Source organism: Propithecus coquereli, unplaced genomic scaffold, assembly GCF_000956105.1.
Source record: "Propithecus coquereli isolate 6110/MARCELLA unplaced genomic scaffold, Pcoq_1.0 Scaffold5, whole genome shotgun sequence".
Lineage (NCBI taxonomy): Eukaryota > Metazoa > Chordata > Mammalia > Primates > Indriidae > Propithecus > Propithecus coquereli.
Genome location: NW_012150840.1, coordinates 2,257,926 through 2,279,863, shown reverse-complemented (window position 1 = coordinate 2,279,863; position 21,938 = coordinate 2,257,926). Strand labels below are relative to the sequence as shown.

Genomic DNA, 21,938 nt, shown 5'->3' with positions numbered 1-21,938 from the left:
TCATTCTTTCAGCAAGCACCCATTGATAGCCTGCCTAGTGTACACTTGGGATACGCAAAGGCCAAGCCCTGTCCTTCAGGATATGACCATCCTAGTTATTGGACACAAGTTGCTTCCATTGGATTGTGTAATAAGTTCCAGGAGAAGTTTACCAACTGAAGAATAAATATTAATACTATATATACCTAACAATGCATACACCTCTATGACAGGGAAAATTATCTGCTTACAAATGGAGCTGGAAATAGAGTTCAAGAATTTTATCTTACCAGAGAATAAAGTTCCAGGTTGCTAGAGTATGGCTCTCTGATTTACTGAAAGAAAGTTACTTTTTGTTTTACTATGGAAGTGGCAACATTGTGAAATATTTAAGTAACTGAGTGTTGGAGTGATTAGACATCTTTTGGCGGATTTGATTGAAAATAAAAAAAATTGTGAAGGCCATTTATACATTTACATTAAAATGAATGAATGCAACTCTATTTATTTACTCTGTTAGCTAATAAGTTGAGAACCATTCTGGATGAATGAAAGCAAAGAATTTACTTGAATGCAAATAAATGACAAATCTTTAGACAGACACATGGAGAGTTTCCAAGTATTTTGCCTCCCCACGAAATGTAAATATTATCATGGTATAATCATTACTGATTGACTTTAGATATATCTTATAAATTTATGAAGTTTTGCAATAGAAATTCTCTGTCAATGTTTTTTTCTAAATCCTGAAATGTTGGCAAAAATTTTGTTAATTTGTAAACCAGGAATTAGTTATTTAGATATTTTTCCCTTCTAAAGGTTAGGATCAGCAATTATTGGGGGAAAAGCCAACTAAGTCATTAATGTGTTTTTATATATACTTCCTTCCAAATGTAAGATAATTGAAGTCAATGAGCATTAGAAGTGAAGAAATCTTTACTGTAGAGTTTTGAATATGGACTGGTTATTTAGACTGGTAGTTTCTAAGTATTGGTTTATGAGAAAGTTTTCATTAGTCCTTGATGAAAAAAATAAGGGTTATGGGCTGGGTGCGGTGGCTCACGCCTATAATCCCAGCACTCTGGGAGGCCGAGGCGGGCAGATTGCTTGAGCTCAGGAGTTCGAGACCAGCCTGAGCAAGAGCGAGACCCCGTCTCTACTAAAAATAGAAAAATTGGCCAAACAACTAAAAATAGAAAAAATTAGCCGGGCATGGTGGCGCATGCCTGTAGTCCCAGCTACTCGGGAGGCTGAGGCAGGAGGATTGCTTGAGCCCAGGAGTTTGAGGTTGCTGTGAGCTAGGTTGATGCCACGGTGCTCTAGTCCGGGCAACAGATTAAGACTCTGTCTCAAAAAAAAAAAAAAAGGGTTATGTAGCAAGTTTTTCACAAATCAAGTCCTTGAACTTAAAGGACTATATTTTATTATATTATAACCTTCCTTAATTTTTTATATTTAAGGTGATGATAGATGGTAAGTTTTTAACATCCTCAATTTGTAAAACAGAAAGTTGGCAATATCCCAAAATTCATCTTGAAGTTCCAAAGATCCCAGAGCTATCTCAAGTCTAGGAAATGCTGAATTAGACTACTGATAGCCTAAGCTATATTTGGATTTTTAAAAATTGTATTTTTAGAAAGTAATAGAATACAGAAATGGATTTCTGACACAGTTTTGTAAGCAATCCAAGTTTTCTCACAGTCTAGTTGACAAATATTGGAACACATTCCTGCTGCACTTAAAAGCCCATATACCTTTCCTTTGTCCAGAATTTTTCCTCTGAAATACTTAACAAAGGAGAAACAAAATGCTATGACAATGAACCATGACTCAAGAGGACACGAAGCAGGCCCAAATACTGTATGGGTGATGTGGCAGAACAGGTGCCACATTTTAAATTGATAAATCATCCTTCAACACAGTCAATATAGACTACATACCAAGTACGAGTGGAACTTTTTGTCAGAAAAAACCTCCCAACAGTTGTATACATTTAATTATTAACACTTTATATTCAAACTTTAAGTTTATAGTCTAGATGTGTGACCTTGGACAAGTCACTTAACCTCATAACCTCTCTAAATATTAATTTATAATCTATTAAGTGGGGAATAGATCTGCACCTACCTTAGGTTACAAGCGATAACATGTTTGGTGTAGTGCCTGGTCCATACATAGAGGCATTAGCTCATCATTGTCGTTTTATGAGATTGACGACCTTCCATTCATTTAAAATACCACAAACTCTCTCAGATTTTAACAGAATGGAGAACTGGGTAAGAGAACTAGGGAACTATAAAAATGGTCTTCACTCTTCCCCATGGGAATGCCCTTTCCTAGGAGCCCTACTCCCTTTGCTTCCTACTGCCACCATCCAAGTAGACACAGGGTCAGGTGGTTCTGATCCCAAACACACCATAAACCAGGTTGATATAAGGCAAGTTCTGGGAGCCTGGTCTTGGAACTACCAGGCTTGGTTATAGAGAATCTAGGAAGATGACCTTTAGGGCAAATGTCAGAGGTATAGAGCTGTCCTCAACTCCCAAGATCTACCTCTGTGGAGGTTTGGTCCTTTTGTCTTTAAAGAGAGGCATTTCCCTACAAGTACCAGTGATGATTAATTAAGAAAGAAGTCTTAAATCAATGAAATGACAATATATTGCCAATGAGATGTCAACTAAAGTTACCTGCACTTTAAGAGTCAGGCTGTTAGCTCAGTTTCATCCCTCATATGGGGATAATCCCACAACCTACCTGACGTCCCCAATGACTCTGGGAGGAAGCAGGTGGCTTACATTTTTTTCTTGGTCATTTCTGACTTTGTAGTCCACTTTTTTCGAGGTTTCTGGATCATCTGGCTAGCATAATGCTGTTCTTGTTCTGTCCCATGTGGCTCTAGAGAAGGGTTTCACACACAACTTTGTTCACAAGAGGCACTTTTGTGCATAGCTGACTTTATTGGTTTCAGGAGACAGAGGTGGGCAAATTGAAATTGAATATTAGACATTTCTTTTCTTAAAATGCCCTTCAGCTAATTTTCCCCAGACTCCAGACTCCCGCCACTGGTGTAGCACTCTCTGCCCCTTTCCCTCTCCGTTTCTCCAACTTCCAAATCCATGTTCTTTTTCATGCAGAGTGCCTTAGCTATCTATCTGACTTCCTTTTCTCCTGCCAATACATTTTCCTAGGGTCACAGCTTTTTTATTAATTGAGGTGAAATTCAATAATATAAAATTAACCACTTTAAAGTACACAATTTACAGTCATTTCGTACAATCACATTGTTGGGCCACCATATAGGATCTCACCTTTCATACCCAAATAAATAGTTTATCGAGATATTTTCCTAAGCAAAGACATTAAAGGTATTTTCCTTACTAAGAGAAGTTCTGATGCCAGCTGCTTCTCCCTTCTTAAACTCTGTTCTTCCATGTATACAGTCGTCCGGCAATTAAGGAAAATATGCCATCAAATTTCTTATCCTTTTGGAGAAAGGGATATAATTTGGTTAAAAAAAAGGTTATGAAACATTTAAAATATATTTGTTCACAGAAAATACTGTGGACTGAATTGTGTCTCCCCCGACCCCTACATTCATGTTGAAGTCCTAACCCTCGATGTGATGGTATTTGGAGATGGGGCCTTTGGGAGGTAACTAGGGTTAGATTAAGTCATGAGGTTGAAGCCTTCATGATGGGAGTAGTGGCTTTAGGAAAAGGCAGAAAGAGAGAGGTCGCTCTCTCCACCACGTGAGGACACAGCAAGAAGGTAGCCATCTGCAAGTCAGGAAGAGAACCAAATGAATCCAGTCAGCACCTTGATCCTGGACTTCCCAGCTTCTAGAACCATGAGAAAGTAAATTTCTGTTGTTTAAGCCACCCAATCTATGGTATTTTGCTATGGAGCTAAGATAGATAATGACATTTACAAAAAATAATTTTCAACTTTACTTACTGCTCCATAGACTATCAGTAACTTACTCGCAACTTACTTACTTTGCATATCACTCAGCAAATATGAATATTTGTATAACTAGTTGACCCTTGAACAACATAGGGGTTAGAAAAATAACCCTATTACTCTAATAGGAAATCAGATTTTCTAATGGGAAATCAGAGTTTAACTTTTGAGGGGAAGGGAGGGAAGCCTGGGAACCTACATTTTATTTATTTATTGATATAAAATATTTTACATATTTATGGGATACCTGTGAATATTTGTTTCATGCATAGAATGTGAAATAATCTAGTCAGGGTATTTGGGGTACCCATCACCTTGAGTATTTATCATTTCTATGTGTTGGTAATATTTTAAGTCCTTTCTTCTATCTACTTTGAAATATACATTGTTGCTAATTATGGTCACCCTATTCTGTTATCAAATATTGGGCTTATTTGTTCTAACTGTATGTTTGTACTTACTAACCTACCTCTCTTCCCTCCCCTCCCCTCCCACTCACACACGCTTCTCAGCCTCTGGTATCTATCCTTCTTTTCTCTATCTCCATGAGATCAATGTTTTTAGCTCCCACATATGTTTGAGAATAAGCAGCATCTGTTTTCCTGCGCCTGGTTTATTTAACTTCACATAATAACCTCCAGTTCCATCCACGTTGCTGCAAATGACATGAATTCATTTTTTTTTATTGCCTAATAGTATTCCATTGTGAATATATACATTTTCTTTATCCATTTGTCCATCAATTGACACTTAATTCCATATCTTTGCTATTATGAATAGTGCTACCATAAATGTGTGAGTGCAGGTATCCTTTTGATATACAGATTTTTTTAATTGGATAAGTACCCAGAGGTGGGATTGCTAGATCATATGGTAGGTCTACTTTTAGTTTTTTGGGGAATCTCCATATTGTTTTCTATAGTGCTTGCATTAATTTACCTTCCCATCAAAAGTGTGTAAGAGTTTCCTTTTCTCTGCATCTACACCAGCAACTGTTATTCTTTGTTTTTTCAATAATAGCCATTCTAACTGGGGTAAGATGATATCTCATTGTAGTTTTGATTTGCATTTCCCTGATACTTAGTGATGTTGAACATTTTTTCATATATCTGTTGGCCATTTATATGTTTGTATGTCTTCTTTTGAGAAATATCTATGTCCTTAGCCCACTTTTTAAAGGGATTTTTTAAAAAATTGTTAAGTTGTTTTAGTTCCTTGTATATTCTGGATATTAGTCCTGTTTTGGGTGAACAGTAATTTCTCCTACTCAGCAGGTTGTAGCTTCACTCTGTTGATTGTTTCTTTTGCTGTGCAGAAGCTTTTAGTTTAATATTGTCCCATTTGTTTATTTTTGTTATTATGTTGTCTGTGCTTTTGAGATCCTAGCCATGAAATATTTGCCTAGACCAATGTCTTGAAGTGTTTTCCCTAAGCTATTTTCTAGTAGTTTTATAGTTCTAGGTCTTATGTTTAAGTCTTTAATCTTTCTTGTGTTGATTTTTGTATATGGGGAGAGATAGGAGTCCGATTTCATTCTTCTGTATGTGAATGCCCAACTTTCCCAGCACCATTTATTGAAGGGGGCGTTCTAATCCCAGTGTATGTTCTTGGAGCCTTTATCAAAAATCAGTTGACTGTATATATATAGATTTACTTCTGGACCCTCTATTCTGTTCCATTGATCTATGTATCTATTTTTATACCAATACCATGCTATTTTGCTTACTATAGCCTTGTAATGTATTTTGAAGTCAGGTAGTGTGATGCCTCCAGCTTTGTTCTTTTTGCACAGGATTGCTTTGGCTATTTGGGCTCTTTTTTGGTTCCATCTGAATTTTAGAATTGTTTTTTTCTAATTCTATGAAAAATTGCATTGGCATTTTGATAGGGATTGCATTGAATCTATAGTTTGCTTTGGACTATATGGTCACTTTAATGATAGTAATTCTCCCAATCCATGAGCATGGCTTATCTTTCCATTTGTTTATATCCTCTTCAATTTCTTTCATCGGTGTTTTGTAGTTTTCCTTGGAGAGATCTTTCACCTCCTTGGTTAGATTTATTCTGAGGGATTTTCTTTCTTTGTTCTTTTTTTTTTTTTTGTAGCTATTGTAAATGGGACTGCCTTTTTGATTTCTTTCTTAACTAGCTCATTATTTATGTATAAAAATACTATTGATTTTTATATATTGATTCTGTATCCTACAACTTTACTGAATTTATTTATCAAATCTAGGAGTTTTTTGGTGGAGTCTGGATTTTTCTAGATATGAAGTCATATCATTGGCAAAGAGGGAAAATTTGACTTCCTCTATTCTAATTTAGACGTCTTTTATTTATTTCTCTTACCTCATTGCTCTGGCTAGGAGCAATGTTGAATGGAGGGTTGAATAGGAGGGTGAAAAGCAGGCATCCTTGTCTTGTTCTATATCTTAAAAGAAAGGCTTTAAGCTATTCCCTATTCAGTATGATGTTAGCTGTGGGTTTGTCATATACAGCCTTTATTATTTTGAGATAAGTTCCTTCTATTCCTAGTTTGTTGAGAGTTTTTATCATGAAGGGATGTTGAATTTTATCAGATGATTTTTCTGCATCTATTGAGATGATCATATGATTTTTGTCCTTCATTCTGTTGATGTGATATACATCACGTTTATTGATTTGTGTATGTTGAACCATCTTTGCATCTCTGGTATAAATCCCACTTGGTCATGCTTTATTATCTTTCTAATATACTGTTGGATTTGGTTTGCTGATATTTTGTTGAGGGTTTTGCATCTATGTTCATTAGGGATATTTAATTTTCTTTTCTTGTAGTGTCCTTTTTTTGTTTTGGTATCAACGTAATGCTGGCCTTGTAGAATGAGTTAGGGAGAGTTTCCTCCTCTTCAGTTTTTTGCAATAGTTTTAGGAAGATTGGTATTATTTCTTCTTTATATGTTTGGTAGAATTCCATTGTGAATCCAACCAGTCCAGGATTTTCTTTGTTAGGAGACTTTTTATTACTGATTCACTCTCTCTACTCATCATTGGTCTGTTCGGGTTTTTTATTTCATCCTAATTCAATCTTGGTAGGTTGCATGCTTCCAGGAATCTATCCACTTTCTCTTGATTTTCCAATTTGTTAGTATATATAGTTGTTCATAATAGTCTCTGATGATCTTTTGCATTACTGTGGTATCAGTTGTAATGTCTCTTTTTAAATTTCTGATTTTATTTGGGTCTTTTCTTTTTTTGGTTAGTCTAGCTAGAGGTTTATCAATTTTATCTTTTCAAAGAACCAACTTTTCATTTTGTTGATCTTTATAATTTTTTTATTCTCTATCTTGTTTAGTTCTGCTCTGATCTTTATTATTTCCTTCTGTCTGTTAATTTTGGGTTTGTTCTTGCTTTCCTAGTTCTCTGAGGTGCGTTATTAGGTTGCTTATTTGAAATCCTTCTACTTTTTTGATGTAGGCATTTATTGCTATAAACTTTCCTCCTAGCACTGCTTTTGCTGTATCATACAGGTTTTCTTATGTTGTCTCTCAATTTTTATTTGTTTCAGGAAATTTTTTGGTTTCAATCTTAATTTCCTCATTGACCCAGTGGTTGCTCAGGAGCATGTTGTTTAATTTTCATGTATTTGCATAGTTTCCAAAGTTCCTCTTGATGTTGATTTCTGGTTTCAATACCATTGTGATCTGAGAAGATACATGATATGATTTTGGTTTTTAAAAATTTGTTGAGACTTGTTTTGTGGCCTAACATATGATCTATGCTGGATAATGTTCCATGTGCTGATAAGAGGAATGTCTATTCTGTAGTTGGTGGATAAAACAATCCGTAAATATCTGTTAGATCCATTTGGTCTACAGTCCAGTTTATCCAATATTTCTTTGTTGATTTTCTATCTAGATGATTTGTGTAATGCTGAGAGTGGCCTGTTGAAGTCCCTATTATTGTATTGGAGACTATATCTGTCTTTAGATCTAGAAATATTTGCTTTATGAATCTGAGTTCTCCAGTGTTGGGTGCATATATATTTAGAATTGTTATGTCCTCTTGCTGAATTGATCCCTTTATCATTATATAGTGACTTTGTCTTTTTTCTTTCCTCACTGTTTTGACTTGAAGTCTCTTTTATCTAATACACATATAGCTACTCCTGCTTGCTTTTGGTTCAGTTTGTGTGGAATATCTTTTTCCATCCCTTTACTTTGAGACTATATGTGTCTTTGCAGGTAAAGTGTGTTTCCTGCAGCTGGTATGTTTCTTTACCCATTCCACTAATCTACATCTTTTGTTTTTTTTTTTTGAGATAGGGTCTTCCTATATTGTCCAGGCTGAAGTGCGGTGGTGTGATCATAGCTCACTGCAGCCTCAAACTGAGCTCAAATGATCCTCCTGCTTCAGCCTCTCAAGTAGCTAGGACTACAGGCATGCATCGCCATGCCTGGCTTATTTTTAAAATTTTTTCTAAAAATGGGGTCTCACTATGTTGCCCAGGCTGGTCTTGAACTCCTGGCCTCAAGCAATCCTTTCACTTTGGTTTACCAAATTGCTGGTATTACAGGCATGAGCCACCATGCCCAGCCAATCTATATTTTTAAGTGGAGACTTTAACCCATTTACATGCAAGGTTATTATTAATATATGAGGTTTTGTTACTGTCATATTGTTAATTGAATCATTTTCTGGTTGTTTTACATATTTTTTGTTTTTATTTTTTTTCTCTTTTGTTTGTCATTGCGGTTTGGTGGTGTACTGTAGTGGTACTACTTGAGTCCTTCCTCTTCCTCATTTGTCCACCAATGAGTTTTATACTTTTGTGTGTTTTCATGGTGGCAAATGTTGTCCTTTTGCTCCAAGTTTAGCACTTCCTTGAACATTTCTTGTAGGGCTAGTCTTGTGGTGGTCAATTCCCACAGTGTTTGCTTATCTGGGAACTTTATTTCTATTTCATTTATGAAGAATAATTTTGCTGGATAGTATCCTTGGGTGACAGGTTTTTTTTCTTTCAGCACTTTGAATATGTCATCCTATTGTCTCCTGGTTAAGTTTTTTACTGAGAAATCCACCGTTAGTCTGATGGGATTTTGTTTATAGGTGAATAGACACTTTTCTCTTGCTGTTTCTAGTATTCTGTCTTTTGTTTTGACTATAATGTGCTGTGGACAAGATCTTTTTGCGTTCTATCTGTTTGAGGATCTTTGGGCCTCCTGTATCTAGATGTCTAGTTCTCTTGCTAGACTTAGGAAGTTTTCATCTAATATTTTGTTAAATGGCTCTGATAGGCAGGGGCAGGATGATCCTCAGGCTGCTGGTGGGATGCTCAGGTATAGGCAGTGGTGGCTGTGCTGCAGGCCTGCCACCAGGGAGGGTGAGGCCACTCTCAGTGTGAGCAACCTAGGGAGATAGCCGAGGGGATGCTTGGTTTCCTCGTACGTTGGTCCCACAGTAGCCTGTAGCAGTGGTAGTGGATTTTGTTGCCAAGGCATATGAAAGTTCCCAGCCTCCCCTTTATCTCCTTGGCCCAGCAGTGGCAGTGGCTGCATTCTGTGCTGGACTTGGGGCAGGATGTAAACCTTTGGAGACTGGGCTCTCAGAACAGCCCTGGCTGTGAACTTGCCACCAGGGAGGGCAGGGCCACTCTTAGCTTTCAGCAAGAGCAAGGTAGGCTGGTAGCTGTGGGGAGTGTGCTTTGCTTGTGCCTTGGTCCCACAGCAGAGGCTGTGGGATTTGTCCTCGGGGCACATTAAGGTGCCTGGCATCCCTTCTCCCTCCTTGGCTCCACAGCAGAAACAGAGACATTAGCCCTGAGGCAGGACACAGTCCTCTGGAGGCTTGGCACTCAGAATTGTCACCAAGCTGCAGTTGCTCAGCGTTTGAAGCCTGTGGGACTGCATGAGTTCTCTCTCCAGGTAATGCTTCTGTGCAGCTCTACGCTAGTCTCAAGGCCCACATGGGTTGAGCGGCTCTCCTATACCCAGGATTGAAAAAGCCCATGGTGGCAATGTGGAACCCTGGGGGTCTTTCACTTATCCTTTCCCCACATCCAAGACTTTCTCCTGACTCCCAGACAATTCTGGCCAATCAGGCTGCCTCACTTCCCTCTTCTTTGCTTTCATGCTTCCTGTCACTTCTCTATTGAATCCTAGTGTTCTCTCTTAGACAACCTATTTGTAATGTGACTATCTACTTGTTATTGTGGTTCCACCTCCACGGACAAGGTGAGTACTAGCTGCATCTAGTCAGCCATCTTCAACACTTTCTTCTCAAGTTTAACTTTTGACTCCCTCAAAACTTAATAGTCTACTGTTGACTGGAAACCTTACTAATAACATAAATAGTCGATTAACACATTTTTAATATGCTATATGTATAACTGCGTTCTTACAATAAAGCTAAAGAAAAGAAAATGTTATTAAGTAAATCATAAGGAAGAGGAAATATATTTACTATTCATTAAGTGGAAGTGGATCATCATAAAGGTCTTCATTGTCTTCATGTTGAGTAGGCTGAGGAGGAAAATGAAGGGGCAGAGTTGGTCTTGCTGTCGCAGGGGTGGCAGAGGCAGAAGAAAATCCCTATGTAAGTGAACCTGCAAAGTTCAAACCCATGCTGTTTAAGGGTCAATTGTATATTTACATATAATTTATATAAATATATATATAAATATAATTTTGTTTTGAGCAACAAAACAAACATGCACAAATGTCAAATTTCGGTGGTGGGTATATGGGCTTATTATTTCAACTTATATTTATGGTTGAAATTTTTCATAATAAAACATTGGGAAAAACTCATGGAATAGAGCTTTTTTGCTTATAGTAAATGGCAGAAAAATGTATTATCTACTAAGTTATAGGATATGAAGGGCACTGGGCACTTGCTTGGTGTCAGCTGTATCCTTTATATTGAATTATTCAAACTAACTAAATCTGATAATAGAACCAAAGATTAGTTGACCATTCTGAGTCAATGATAATACAGGATCCTGGAAGAATAGCAACGGATGGCATCTGCTATGGTTAAATGTTTGTTTCCTCCCAAACTCATGTTGAAATTTAATTGCCAGTGTAATGGTATTGGGAGGTGGGGCCTTTTAAGAGGTGATTAGGCCATGAGGGCTCCACCCTCATGGGTAGGTTTAATATCTTAATAAAAAAGCTTTTGGGAGTAGATTTTCTCTCTTCATTCTTCATTCTTCTGCCATGTAAGGAACAGTGTTCCTCCCCTCCAGAGGATGCAGCATTTAAGAAGCCATCTTTGGAGTTGAGACAGTGTCCTCACCAGACACCAGATCTGCTGGCGCCTTGATATTGGGCTTCCCAGCCTCCAGAACTGTAAGTCAATAAATTTCTGTTCATTATAAATTATCCAGTCTGTGGTATTCTGTTATAGCAGCACAACACAGACTAAGATAGCACCTTTCTTAAGAATATCACACACTGTTCCCTTTCTCTTCTGGCAATAGCACACATGCAAAGGGGACAATTCTCACATGGCATTGATCAGAGCCGTAAGAAAACTCTAAGCACACAATGAAGTAAGATTTAACAAATATTTACTGAGAACCACTTATATGAACCTATTGTGTTAGCTACTATGAAAGATGCTACAATGTACATGACTTGGTTCTTGTCTTTGAGTTAATTACAGCCGAGTCAGAGAAATAAGGTGTTTAAATGTGAAAAGCTAAATGGCAACACAAAATTTAAAGAGCAATTTCTACATTGTTCTCCACCCATTTAGTCTGTCCCATAGGTGAATAAACCTTTCACTCCCACCTATCTATTTGGCCATCAGCCAAGATGAGCCTTCCTGTTCCTCATAATTGCTTGTCTTGATTGACAGCCTGGCAAATTAGGACAAGAGATCATCATGGTAGTAAAATCACTTATCAGATTGTTTAGGAAGGATGAGAAACAGAAAGGATTCTATCTGCAATGAAGAAATTTTTGTTTTCCTTTTTTCTATGTCTTTATGGAAAAACTAAAGGTAGATTACCAGTAGAAGGATGAATAAATTGTGATTTTAAATTAGAAAAACAAATTTCTCAGTACTATAAAAGATCTGAGAAGTTCTAAGGTCAAAAATTATGACACCTAAAATCGAGGCAGGAAAATTTGCAGAAGTATGTTTAACATAGGGGGCTAATTCTAACACAGCTGCAGAGAACTGTCAACATGCCAAGAAGAAAAACAGGTTAAATTAATTCAGTTTGAGTTCCTTTGTTTCTAGCATCTATTTTCTATCTTAATATACTGTACTGGCAATGTCAGCACTACAGACAGCCCAGAGCGGAAATACTCTCCACACCCAGCTACCCATAGATTATCCAGTAACCTGATCCTGCAAACATGCAGGGCAAAGAAAGAAGAGAAAAATCTGTTTACCTTAGAAAGAGAGCTTCAAAATTCATAACATCTCATACAATGTTTACCATTTCATTTGTGTTAAGATAACCTTATTCCTATGCTTTAAAATGAACCCTTTCAGGGGCAAATCGCTGTCGTACTCCCACTAATGGGTGGAATACACACTTCCAGTACAATATGGTACTGGTACAAAGGACACATTGAGAAAGAAATGATCTCTGCTAACTTTACTAACCTAGGAATATGGAGAAGAAAAAAAGTTCTTAAAGGTAGATGCTTTATATGCAGGCATTTTGCAAAGATGAAAATGTGGCACTCGAAGGCCAATGATTAGCTCATAACCCATTTAAAAGTATATATAAAGTTCACCTGAAAATGGATAGTTTGTTTCTGCTTTTACGTTGGTGAATTTACTGGCATACTAAGATGAAGTTTTAAAATGCTGTGGTAGGAAGAAACCTTACAGCACAGGAGCAAACAAAGCCCAGAGAGGTTGGGTGGATCTGGTAACTTGCCACCCATCCAATGCCAGATAGGGAATTGCCAGATAGTAGAGAATCTATGGTACTTTCAAGACCTCAATTCTATACTTACATTGGGTAGAATTTCAGATCCTGCTCCTAGATGGAAAGAGAAAAAAACCTCACACAAACAACAAAGATTTCCAGACCTTGGGTGTTTAAAGGGCCTTCACACAGTAAATCAACCTAATGCTGTCTTGTTTTCTCCACAGCTAGACTGAAATAATACAGCACCAGCAGAGGTGTGAATTACCCCTATTCATCTTAATGGAGTGTTAACTTCAAAGGCTTGTTTTAACCATTTAAATGCTAAGCTCACGAGTAAACATTCTGTTAAAAAAAAGAAGAAAAAAAGTACAATTTAAACATTCACCCTCAACATACAAAAGTAATTTATAGTCTTGGTACTTTGTCTTTTAATTTAGCAAACAAGTCTCCAAATGTTAGAAAAGTGTACATTTTGTGCTTTAGTTTTATTTCAAATAGTTATTACCTAATAAATTATGAACATTAAGCCCATAATGAGAAGGCCCATATTTCCCAGGAAAAATTCCAAGGGGTGTTTAACAAGGTTTTTGGTAATCTCGCTGAAAGGGGCACTGCTCTCACCAGCCCTCTTATTAACTTCCTCAGAACTTACAGAGAAAGTTGTGACTCCAAACGGGTTAACTAGATAAGACAGAACATTAAAGCAAAATAAAAATGAACACCTCCACAAATAATTTTTTTCAATATTAACTAAGTTGTGCAGAGTGTTCAATAGGTTACTTGTCTCTTTGCCAAATCTCTTATAATCCTCTCATGGGAGCAGGTGACAAATGTATTAATTGATGCCCAGCTGTCATCACACTTAACATTTGCCCCAGGGGTCATCCTTGCATCTGTTGCAGATTTAGGGTTATTTTGGTATTACTGGAGTTAGATTTATTTAAGCAGCTGAAAACCTATTTGTATTTAGATCCATAATTTCATAAACAGAAAAAGAGGGTACAAGTAGTAGACTATCATCAGATTGACTGACTCTGGCTGACCCGAAAGCCCATGGGAGGCCATGTCTGGCTATGTCCCTGGGACCATGCTAAATGCCTAGTTTCAGAAAGGCATTAGTAGGAGAGTACAGTGAGGTAGAACCGTGGGAAAGCACTAAAACACTGCACTTGGGGCCAGTTCCCCTGTGAGTGAAGGCTCAAGAAAGACTGAAGATAACAGTCGTGCAAGATGGAAGATGTAGAAATTCAAGATATAGTTCCACATCCTTGGTGGAAAGCAAATTTCTTTTACTGGTCCAAATAAGGGATGGAAGAAAGGGGATAAACATCCAATCTATTAAAAGGGTCTGTTTTGGCCTGTACCTACTTTATACAAAGTCATTTAATCCTCTCAACACAACCTTGTATAATAGATATTAATTCCATTTTACAGATGTGAAAGTGGAGGTGTAGAGAGGTTAAGTAGTGTGCCTTTCACTGAGATGTGAATCCAAGTCTTTCTAACCCAAAAGCTTGGACTTTTCCCATTACACCACGCTGTTCTCAAGTTGTCCAAGAAGTATCTCTTTGATCTTCTCAAAAGAGAATTTCAAGTTGCCAATTTTTCAGCCTATTTCCGAAGTGAGAAGCAAGGGGGCACCTGCAAAAGTGTGTGTTTCCATACATGAAAATTGGTACTTTGCATGCAATTTCCTACTTTACATGTGCACCAGGATAGTATGACATTTTTACTGATACACCTTGGCTTTGGTAAGCTGCTAACAACATATCCTTTATATAGAATAATCATGGGAGGAGAGCCCAAATTTCTGGTTTCTAACCAGAAATAAGCCATGTCAGTGGGAAGTCTGCAATGATTTACAACCTCCAAACAAAATAGATACATTCCTGCAGATCATATTGGGCAGAAAAAAAGAAAAGTATGAAAAAAGGAAGAAAAAATATAAATGATCAATATTTATCTCTGCCAAGTAGAACAAGTAGAATGTCACATGTTTTAGTGGCAAACTGAGAAAGCTGACAGAACTTTCAAATCCACAGCCAGTCAGTTTTATGAGACTATAAAGTTCTATCTTGGCCAAGCGTGGTGGCTCACGCCTATAATCCTAGCACTCTGGGAGGCTGAGGCTGGAGGATCGCTTGAGGCCAGGAGTTTGTGACCAGTCTCAGCAAGAGTGAGACCCTGTCTCTACTAAAAATAGAAAGAAATTAGCTGGACAACTAAAAAATAGAAAAAATTAGCCGGGCATGGTGGTCCATGCCTGTAGTCCCAGCTACTCGGGAGGCTGAGGCAGGAGGATTGCTTGAGCCCAGGAGCTGGAGGTTGCTGTAAGCTAGGCTGATGCCACAGTACTCTAGCCTGGGCAACAGAGCGAGACTCTGTCTCAAAAAAATATATAAATAAATAAACAAAATAAAGTTTTACCTTACAATGAACAGCAGAGGAAAATCATTGAAGTTTTTAGGTAGGATTTAGAGGCAGGGCAAAATACCAAGTGGAATAATCTCACAGTTTTGTTATTAGTGATTGATGCTGACAACATTAACACATAAGCTAAGATTCAACTTTGTATATAAACTTAATACACTGATTTCTTAAAAAATAAACAAACAAAAGATTGACCCAAAGTATTTAAGAAAATTAAGAACCTCTGCAAAAATCACTGTTAAGGAAATGAAAAGGAAAGCCACAGACTAGGAAAAAAATCTTTGCAAAACACACCTCTCATAAAGGACAGATATCAAAAATATACGAAAAATGTTTAAAACTCAACAATGAGAAAAAAATCCAACTTTTAAAATGGGGCAGTTGGGTGCAGTAGCTTGTGCCTGTACTCCCAGCTACTCCAGAGGCTGAAGCAAGCCCAGGAGTCCAAACCTAGCCTGGGTAACAGTAACACAGCAAGACCTCATCTCCTTAAAAAAAAAAAAAAAAAAAAAAGGCAGAAGAATTGAACAGATACCTCACTAAAGAAAACAAACACATGGCAGATAAGCATATGAAAAGATATTCACTAGGGAACTGCCAATTAAAACAACAATGTGATACTAGTACACATCTATTAGAATGGTGAAAATCCAAAACATTGACAGCACCAAATGCTGGTGAGGACGTGAGACAACGGTAACTCCCACTCATTGCTAGTGGGAATGCAAAAGGTTACAGCTACTTTAGAAGGCAGTTTGGCAGTTTCTTATAAAATTAAATGTATTCTTACCACACAATGCAGAAATTGTGCTCCTTGGTATTTATCAAATAAGCTGAAAACTTATGTCTACATAAAAACTTGCACATGAATGTTTCCAGAACTTTATTTGTAATTGCCAACACTTGGAAGCAACCGAGAGGCTTTCAACAGGTGAATAGAAAAACAAACTGTGGTATATCCATACAATGATATATTATTCAGTGCTAAAAAGAAATGAGCTATCAAGCCACAAAAACACACGGAAGAAACTTAATTGCACATTGGTTAATGAAGGAAGTGGGGCTGAAAAGGATACATGCTATATGATCCCAACCATATGACATTTTGGAAAAGGCAAAACCATGGAGACAGTAAAAAGATCAGTGGTTGACAGTGGTTGCTAAGAATAAACCCTAATGCAAACTATCAATTTTAGTTAATAATAATAATTCATCAGTATTTACTAGTCAAATGTAACAAATATACCACACTAATGCAAGATGTTAATAATAGTGGAAACTGTGTGTTTGGGAGTAAGGAGGTATATGTGAATTCTCTGCACTTTCTGCTCAATATTTCTGTAAACATAAACTACCCTAAAAAATAAAGTCTATTAATTAAAAAAAAAAACCCAAAATTGACCCAATACATTTAAGAGCATTTTGAGTTTTTTTTCTTACGTTGATTAAAACTGCTATACTCCCAATTTTCTCTACCCACTGCAGTTTTGTTCTGCTCTTCTGTTAATGATTTTTATAAAAGCGTTATTTTTTCATCCAAGTGTCTTTCAGAATAATCCCTTCTTGCATATGGAGGTAAATTATTCTTCATAAGAAGTAGAAAAATACTTATTTCATTTGTTGATCCAATCAAAAATGATGAGTGCTAAACTAAAATTCCCAATCAAAATTCCAAAAATGAACAAAATGAATGCCTGTGGAAATAAGAAAAAAGATAAAGAACAATCCGAGTATTTTTTAAACCTCCGCCCTCTCCAATAATGTATTTTATATTTTAAAATATATTGACTTTCTTAACATAGACAAAATACTAATAATATAAAATGACAAGTTACTTCTTAAAATAGAAGTCTTACAGGAAACAAACAAAACAACATACCCCAAGCTTTTTCCATGAGAGAAAATCTTCTCTGCTAAGTTTAAGATAAAATAGTCCTGGGAATATAAAAATTAAACATGTTGATGTACTGGCACCTTTAAGTTGGAGGGAAAAAAAAGAGAATGTTACTGGATTCAGGTGTGAGGCTGGGTAACAATTTTATCCATTTTATTACAGGATTTTTTGAAATAGAAAACTTACCAACTACACCAAATATATTTCTAATGTCAGGAACATATATTGCAAGTAAAACAATGACAACATTGAGTGCTAGAGTGATCAAAGAATGGCGAATCCATGAGAATGGAAAATTGGAAAAAAATATCATCGTTAAAGCTTTTCTGGCCTGTATTACAGAAAAAGAAACAGATTTAGCAAAAAGTCAGTGTCAAAGTCAATATATTTGCATAGAGAAGCACGTGTACAGTAACCATGATATTCTTGCCTCCTAAACCATTTAGATTACAAAGTATTTATACACAAAACTAAGTGTTTATACACATAAACCTTTCTGATTGAGCTTCATACAAATTATTTTGCTTTAATTCTACAAAAAAAATTTCACATGCAATTTTTTTAGTCTGAATAATTTTTTTTTTTTTACCAACAATAACACACTATGATAAAATCTCAGAAAATCATTTTCATTATATCCAACAGATAGAAAAACAAATGATTTAAAATAGAAGAAGAAATCATGGGGGGGCGAACATGGCTGAAGGCAGCCTGGGCAGCCCAGTGTGCACTGGGGTCCGTGGCAGGCAGGGCCCAGTCCCCAGCACTTGTGGTTGCAACTTTCCAGAGTACCAGCTTCCAGAGTTAAACGCACACGCTTTCCGTGTGGGCATCTTTGGGGAGCTGTGGCGTGGTTGGCTGTGTGGGCACAGAGACTTGTCGCTGAAGAAGCCGCTGACACCAGTGCTGCCCGGGAGAGGTGGCTGACTCAGACCAGGAGCGTGCCGCAGTGGCCCAGGACTTGGGCTGCAGCCTGGAAGCGGTGGCCAAGCTGAGGGTGTTGTGTGGCCTTGATAAACTGAAATGCTTTGAGGAAGGCCAGGATCCAGAAGTCATCCCAGAGGACGCTGACTTGGTGACTTCGGGCACACATCACATGGAGATGGGCATGAAGAAGTTACCTCTCACACAGGCTGCTCTGGAGGTTGGTATGGAAACTCTATAGCTTCCTGTGCAAGATGAAGAACCTGTCATTGGAAACTACAGACTGTTGAAAACAATTGGCAAGGGGAGTTCTGATAAAGTGAAACTAGCAAGACATATCCTTACAGGCAGAGAGGTGGTCATTAAAATAATTGATAAAACTCAATTGAATCCAACAAGTCTACTATAAAGGCTCCTCAGAGAAGTAAGAATAATGAAGCTTTTAAATCATCCAAATATAGTGAAGTTATTTGAAGTCATTGAAACTGAAAAAAACACTCTACATAATCATGGAACATGGAAGTAGAGGTGAAGTATTTGACCATTTGGTTGAATGTGGAAGAATGGGGCAAAGAAGTAAGAGCTAAATTCAGACAGATCATGTCTGCAGTCCAATACTGTCATCAAAAATTGATCCTTCACAAAGACCTCAATGCTGAAAATCTATTATGAACATCAAAATGAACATCAAAATAGCAGATTTTGGTTTAAGCAATGAATTTACTTTTGGCAGTAAACTAGAAACATTTTGTGGCAGTCCTCTATACTCGGCCCCCGAGCTCTTCCAGGGCAAGAAATACCAAGGTTGAAGTATGGAGTCTCGGGGTGATCCTGTATATGCTTGTCACTGGCTCACTTCCCTTTTTTAGGCAAAAACTGAAGGAACTGGGAGCGAGTATATTAAGAGGGAAATACACAATCGCTTTCTACATGTCTATGGTAGAAAACTTCTCAAACGTTTCCTGGTGCTAAATCCAATTAAACGAGGCACTCTAGAGCAAATCATGAAGGATAGGTGGCTCAATGCAGGGCATAAGGAAGATGAACTTAAACCATTTGTTGAACCAGAATTAGACATCTCAGATCAGAAAAGAATAGACATTATGGTGAGAATGGGATATTCACAAGAAGAAATTCAAGAATCTCTTAGTAAAATGAAATATGATGAAATCATAGCCACGTATTTGTTGTTGGGGAGAAAATCTTCAGAGCTGGATGCTAGTGATTCCAGCTCAAGCAGTAATCTTTCACTTACTAAGGTTAGGCTGAGCAGTGATCTCAACATCAGCAGTGGCCAGTCTCCCCAGTGTGAAGTGCACAGAACTGTTTCTTCAAGCCAGAAGCAGAGGTTACAGTGACCATGCTGGACCAGCTGTTCCTTCAGTTATGGCATAACCAAAAAGGAGTCAGACCAGCACCGCAGACAGTGACCTCAAAGAAGATGGAATTCCCTCCTGGAAATCAAGTGACATTGCTGTTGGAGGAAGGGAAATTGCTCCAGGCAGTCCCATGCCTGGGAATGTAAATAATCCCAATAAGGAAGATATTCCTGAATGGAAAAATAGCTCCACTGCCCCCAGTTTCCCAGAGAAGAGAAGGACCTCGGTCTCTGCCTTCAGGACTTTCCGTTCCCGCCGCTTTTATCCACATGCTGCCCTTCCAAAAAGTAACACAGCATCTGGAGGAATGACACAGTGAAATACGTACATTTGTAGTGAGAGAACTACAGATGATAGACACGCAGTGATTCAGAATGGCAAAGAAAACAGCACTACGAAGTCTGTCGGGAAAATATTGGTTTGCGCAATACCGATGCAACCTGGCAGGCAAGGCGAGTGGACTGGAATGTACATGTGGGAACAATGATGCCTTCACCACACTATTCAGTGTGGCTCCAGATGCCATTGAGTGAGCACATGTACTGTGTGGCCCTCGCATTCAAAATGACTGAGCAAGTAGAGCAATGAATCTGCATCAAATTTTGCATTAAGCTTGAACATTCCTCTGTGGAAACTGTTCGGATGATTCAGAAGACTTTCAGGCACGATGTAATGAGTGCAGCACAAATAAAAGTGTGGCATGAATGCTTCAAAGATGGTCGAGAATCTGTTCAAAGTGATCCACATTCTGGAAGGCCTGCAACAAGCAGAACACCTGAGAATGTTGAATGTGTATGGGTTAGGCTGAGAGACGCTGAGAGAACTGTTTGAGGTCTCAAGGTGTCTATTTTGGAGGGGACTGAGGTGTCATTGTCCTGTGTACAATGTTTCTTGTATCTTCTTCAATAAATGTCTCTATGTTTCATATTATATGGCTGGATACTTTCTGGACAGACCTTGTATCCTGATCAGAGAACTCCAGTTGCTTCAACACACAGTATTAGCAGTGCAACCACCCTGGATTGAATCCGCTTCCCAAGAGGCACTGCCAGTCTTAGCACTTTCCATGGCCAGCCACAGGAGCAGCAAACTGTCATGTATTACGGCCCCCTGTCTCTCCCAGCCTGTCTCCTGAATCCACACCGTTGTCCCAGACTTGAAGCCGAGTCTCCATTAGTCTTTTTTGTAAACTAACTTCAAGACTCAGAAGGAGCACTGTTTCTCAGTAGAGAATTCCAGTTGCTTCAACACACAGTATTAGCAGTGCAACCACCCCAAATCAAATCGGCTCCCCAAGAGGCATTTCCAGTTGCAGGAGAGGCAAACTGCAACATATAATGGCCCCCCTGCCTTTCACCCTATCCAGGAAGACGCACCGTTATCCCAGACTGTAGAAGTCAGAAAAATAACTCTGTTTTGCTGCTTATGTTGTAGAACATGTGATTGAACATGAATAAAAATTTCTGAAGGGAAAAAAAAAATCATGCCATGGGAAAGAAACACCATTTACTATTTTATATTATGTTTCATAGCATGTAAATATGAAAAATAGTTTGTTACACTTCCCTTTGCTAAGGGGGCAGCAGGCAGTCACATCCCACAATAGTTTATCCAGCCCCCATTGTAATCTTGGCACTGTAGTCTGCACAGGGAGGAGGTGAAAAATCTTTAAGTCTCAGTTCTTAAAAACCTCACTGTTTAAAGATTCAAGACATCCATGCAGAAGCATTTATACCCAAAGCCTTTGTTTCTATTTTCTTAGAAAGTCTTAAGATTCTTATATATAGCAACCAGACGAAGAATGCAAATCCGTTCTGCCCCTTAAATTATAATTCTAGAGCAAATACAATATTTTGATTAACTAGAATGTCTATGTGAAAAGAAATTTACAACACACCAGAAGGAGCTGATTTTTGCTGACTTGACTTTTCCCTATTCACACACATTCTTTTGAAAACAGAATACGGAATTAAAGGGGGGAAAAACCCTAGAACTTAAGAAGAACTATAGTTTCTAAATTGGAAATAATGCTGTGGAAGGGCATAAATCTAAACTAAATCTCAAAAAGCACAAATTAGCTCAGTGGTTCACTGTTATTTTTGTGCTTTCATGGGGCCATACGCAAGTACAAGGTCTTTGATCAATTACTTGACAAATGAATAAGATATACAAGACTAGATGTGATTCAAATGTTCTATTCTGCAAAGAATTAGTGTTGCCCTATTAGGATACAGCTACATTAAGCAACAAAAACCCTTGAGAGTACTTACGGGGAAGTGGATTAGAGGGACTGTCAAAAGCACAGCAAATAGGATACACAACTTCACAGTCATGACAACAACATCATGTGGTAAGTATTTACTATAACCTTGTAGTAATTCTGACTCCACTTTGTCTGTAAATAAAAAAATAATAATAAGGATCACATTATAAACTATTAAGATGTTAATAGCAGCAAAATGATTTTCCTTTGCACTAATGGATCTTAACAGATTTTCGA

The 21,938-nt window shown here is 37.8% G+C and overlaps 1 protein-coding gene and 1 pseudogene across 1 annotated transcript in view; one reads left to right on the top strand and one right to left on the bottom strand.

Annotated features, from left to right (window-relative positions):
• Positions 1 to 16,854: 16,854 nt before the first annotated feature.
• Positions 16,855 to 21,938, bottom strand: part of SLC38A6 (solute carrier family 38, member 6) — a 107,656-nt gene continuing 102,572 nt past the window's right edge. Inside the window, exons 11-14 of the mRNA XM_012656030.1 lie at positions 21,709 to 21,913; positions 17,322 to 17,466; positions 17,121 to 17,215; positions 16,855 to 16,935 (exon numbers count right to left, since the gene is read on the bottom strand). Coding sequence (XP_012511484.1) covers positions 16,855 to 16,935; positions 17,121 to 17,215; positions 17,322 to 17,466; positions 21,709 to 21,913 — 526 coding nt within the window. The remainder of the gene's footprint in view (positions 16,936 to 17,120; positions 17,216 to 17,321; positions 17,467 to 21,708; positions 21,914 to 21,938) is intronic.
• Positions 18,210 to 20,693, top strand: LOC105819710 (annotated as a pseudogene).